This window comes from Lygodium microphyllum, chromosome 15 (assembly GCF_053477565.2).
Source record: "Lygodium microphyllum isolate KBCC chromosome 15, Lygodium_microphyllum_v1.1.10, whole genome shotgun sequence".
In the NCBI taxonomy this organism is placed as follows: domain Eukaryota; kingdom Viridiplantae; phylum Streptophyta; class Polypodiopsida; order Schizaeales; family Lygodiaceae; genus Lygodium; species Lygodium microphyllum.
The window spans coordinates 106,374,737-106,378,853 of NC_141149.1; the positions used below are offsets into that span (position 1 = coordinate 106,374,737).

General features: G+C 45.0%; 1 protein-coding gene across 1 annotated transcript; it reads right to left on the minus strand.

Annotated features, from left to right (window-relative positions):
* Positions 1–310: 310 nt before the first annotated feature.
* Positions 311–3,387, minus strand: LOC148024870 (uncharacterized). Its single transcript, XM_087693784.1, has 5 exons — positions 1,412–3,387; positions 1,087–1,272; positions 910–975; positions 730–795; positions 311–599 (listed from the first exon to the last, which is right to left on the minus strand). Exons 1-5 carry the CDS (start codon positions 3,020–3,022, stop codon positions 510–512), a joined length of 2,019 nt encoding a protein of 672 aa, XP_087549910.1. The 5' UTR covers positions 3,023–3,387; the 3' UTR covers positions 311–509.
* Between the last annotated feature and the right edge of the window lie 730 nt (positions 3,388–4,117).

Consider the following 4,117-nt stretch of genomic DNA (forward strand, 5'->3'; position numbering starts at 1 on the left):
CCATGAAAACATGTTGCAAAATGTCAAGGTTAAGCCTTTTTTTGATTTTGAAAGACGTCCCTATGAAGCTTAGCTTGACTATTAAATGTCACCTTAGATACCCAAATTGCAAGGACGCCCAAAATGGATTGCAAGTTTAAGTCTTGACTTCTTCTTGAAGTGGCTTTACGACAAGTTTAATTCTTGTTCTACATTTCAGCACATGTTCAATCCTTGTAATAGAAAGATTTGTATCATGTATATGACTAGATATTAAAGCTCTCAGATAGCTGATAATGCACAATATCGCAGAGAGATCATAGTTGTAGAATTGATGCTGAAACATTAGAGTTTGTGAGATCCGCACCAGTTTGAGACCTTATATATTTTATGATGTAGTTTACAAAAATCTGATGAAGTAACTGCTCTCCAAGTACTCCAATCACATGCTCAAAAGGGGGATCAAAGATGTTAGAGGTGGCGGCTAGCGAGTTTATACAACAAAAGAATATGGGGCTGAAAAAGAGAATTTAGCTGGTAGATTGTAACATATCAAACGATACATCTATCCCGTTATAGGATGTGGGCGCGTACATCCAGTATTCATCAGAGCTTAACAACTGCACACAAGAAGAAGGTTTTCTAGTCAAGAAACAAAATGTTACCAAAGCATCGACTGCCAGCTGGGTCTTTCTGCTCTTATATAATGTATCCATCAGCTGTGCAGGGAAAGGAAATGCGCTGTCTCACCTTAACTTGCAGTTGAAGAAACTTTACATAATTAATGGCCTCTTCGAGCATCGTGACAATGTCAACCTAGTGCAATCAATTCAAGTGTTTATTAGACGGTGGCTTATGTTGAATGAGTGCAAGGTATCCGTAAGTCTTAATGTGAGATTAATAGGCGATGACAATATACATGCGGCTTACCTTGGCTCCATTGGGCACCAGATTTTGTAAAATTTTCAGTCTCTCATTGATTCTTTCACGCCGGTGCTGCATTGTAGGTAACCGACAAAAGAAGAAAGGTTCGGGGCAACTGATCATTATCAATATGTTTAAAACGTTCAGTTACTCATTCAATGCCACATATGGGATATACTGTACCCGTGCATAAACACTCTGGGGATCTGTTGCAGAACCGCGCCTTGTTCTTGGTCTCCCAGTTGTATTGAGAGCAGGCCCAACAAGCGCGTCAGGAGCGGGAGTACAGGCGCTGCTACCAGCGCTAGTGTGATTCGTTGTGGCCGGTTGCTGTAGTTCGGGACTCTCACTTGACGACGGCACACCTTCCTGCATGCAATATAAATCGTCTATTGGGTTGGAAATGGGACTCATAGAATTATAATAATTGCTCGTTGATACTTTACAGGAGATAATGAATAATTTCGTTATTTGCCGATTTATGATTTAATTAATATATTGGACATACCTGGGCTGGTTTCGGTTTGCTAGTTTGAACGCATCGTTGCTTGAGAGGAGGCGCGCTCAACAGAGCTGGATCACGATGATCTGCAATTGCTTGTCTCTGCCGTTTCGTCCCGGCTGCTGTAGTCAGGCTCTGATATTGAACATCCTCGGTCGTGGTCGGGCAGCCTCCGCTACTCCTCACGTCGTCCTCCTCCAGCTCCTCGTCAACGTTAATCTGATGCTCCACCTTCTTCTTATTTGCCACACTAAATTTGGATGTTGAATTGGTGCTGATCACATGCTCGGGTTGGCCACTACTTAGAATAGCTGCTGATCCATTCATGGCAAACTGCATATTGGACACGAAGGACGTTGCCCTAGACGTGCCAGGTTGTTGCAGCTGATCTGATATGGCAAACTGATCCCTACTGCAGCTGGACCAATTGGTGAAATCATGGTGGGAGCTTGCAATAGTAGAGCTGCCGGCCAATACCATATTACTGATGGCGTTGCTGCTCATGGGCTGCAGACGGGACATGATAGGGGTGTCATCATCCGGCCTGCCTGCTTGCTGCTGCCGATCCAAATTGATGGGTGCAGTATTGTGCATATAGTAGCTTGCTCCTCCAGGCAACCACATTGGGCCCACGTAGCATTGAACCGAGTGGTTAGAAATCATCTGAGGCATCGACATTTGATGATCGATGGAGAGGCTAGAAGCTGGAGGAGCACTGCTGATTTCTTTTTTGGGACTGTTTCCATTTACTGACTCCATGCTTATCGACTCATTGATGAATTGATGATCGCCCGAAGAAGAAGATGAATAGGAGCGGCCAATTCTTTTATCAGAAATTGGTGGCGTTGCGAGCCCAAAATTGAAACTGGTAATTAGGTCACGGCCCGCCTCGTCCTGTTGTATCATCTGACCTTGATCTCCTTCTTCTGCTAGTCCTCCGAGCATGAGCTTTGTGAAGCTAGTCTCATGATGAGGCATGTTTATAGCTCCAGTGTAGATTTGATGCATCAACGATGGTTGAGGTGCCCCGGGGATGCTGGTGATCCAGTTCGAGAGAGGGTTAGATGAGCAGGATGACGACGACGCAAGGTCTAAACTATTGAGATGGCCGGCCGGGGTGCTCATGACTGACTGCTTCATGTGAGATTCAGTCTGATGATTATGAGGACCTTTGTGAGGATCATCACGATCAATATCATTATCATCACGGCCATAATTATCGTCATCATCGTGGCCATCTAAAACTAGGTAAGAATTTGTCATGTTGCAAGTGGCAGCATCTTCGACATCATCATACTGGGTAGTATTAATCCGCATAGTGTGGCTGTCCATCGTCTCCCAAGCAGCAACAATATTATTATTAGGTGCACTTGCTAGACCCCAGCTGAGGCCGGCGGCTGACTGATCTGCGCCGGCAGCTGCAGCAGGAATGTAATACATATAATTCAACGCCGGCCTGTGCAGGTGATGATGATGATGCAGCACCGTTGCTTCGGCCATGGGGGCTGAGCAGCAGCTGCTGCTGGTCACGTCTGGCGCAGTTTGAAGCAGAGGATGCATCATAATCAGTTGATTTGTTGCCGTGGCTGGGAAGGAATCCACTGCAACCATTGTCATTGTAAGGGGGATACAGTCGGATACTGGATCAATTCCCGGGCGCAGTTACATGACCTAATACTGAGACTCAAGATTATGAAGCTGAAAGAGTTCAGCTGAGGATTGATGAGCATACAATAAAGAGACAGGGAGAATACATTAAGGGAAGAAGATCAAGCGGGAGAATCGAGGATGATCATGGAACAGGAAGAATTTCGTTAGGACTGCAGATATATAATGGAAGGTTCGAGAGTAAGATCAGTGATGTGTGCTGAAAAAATAAATCCCGAAATGGGCTCACCGAAAACCAAAAAAGAAATGACATTGGCGCTGACTTTGGGGAGGAGGGTTGAGTCTTGACAATGAATGCGCCATATCTCGCTTGCTTGCCTCTCTCTCTCTCTCTCTGTCTCTCTGTCTGTCTGTATTGGAGCTTATATGAAGGCGCAATTTCTACTAACCTGGAGGCCACCACTCCGTTTCTTCAACGCCGCACGGCCGTTGACCCAGAAGCGCACAAGCCAAGGTCTGTATTGCCAGCTCAGCATCCAAACGCCCAAAGTCCACCCTACTGAGCCCCCTCTGTCGACACATGAAACCCGATCTCTTAGGTGATGATAGCCACCCCACTAAAATTTTGCTCCCTTTTCTTTTTGCTTTTGGGTGATTCAGAATTTAGCCTGCTGGCTCCATGGCGCTTGCTTCACACCGTGCCCATCTCTGTCACTTCATAGTGCCACATTAGTGCCGCTCTATGGTTTCATCTTCAAAGGGAGATTTGACTTGTATTCGCCAACATTAAGTTAAGATTCTTGAGTATTGACTTAACACCCATACCCCTCGGGGTAGAGATTATTTATAGTTTAAAGACTAAACACGTGTATGGTTTCTCTCTCTCTCTCTCTCTCTCTCTCTCTCTCTCTCTCTCTCTCTCTCTCTCAATCAATCAATCAATCATTCAATCAATATAGAGTGGTTACCCTAGTGGTAAACTACTCATTTTATCTAGCCATAGACCTAGGTTCGTGTCGTGCTTTTTTTCTTATCACTAGGTGATGGTATGAGTGAAGGAATTAAAATCAAGGCCTTAGAACTAGTTGCTTGTGTGTTCAACCT

Excerpts from the sequence above, each read along its gene's own strand:
- LOC148024870 (XM_087693784.1), bottom strand. The coding sequence starts at position 3,022 with ATGACAATGGTTGCAGTGGATTCCTTCCCAGCCACGGCAACAAATCAA. Across the intron at positions 976-1,086 it reads CCCAGAGTGTTTATGCACGG|CACCGGCGTGAAAGAATCAA; the intron begins GTACAGTATATC and ends CCTACAATGCAG. Across the intron at positions 600-729 it reads TTCTTCAACTGCAAGTTAAG|TTGTTAAGCTCTGATGAATA; the intron begins GTGAGACAGCGC and ends TCTTGTGTGCAG.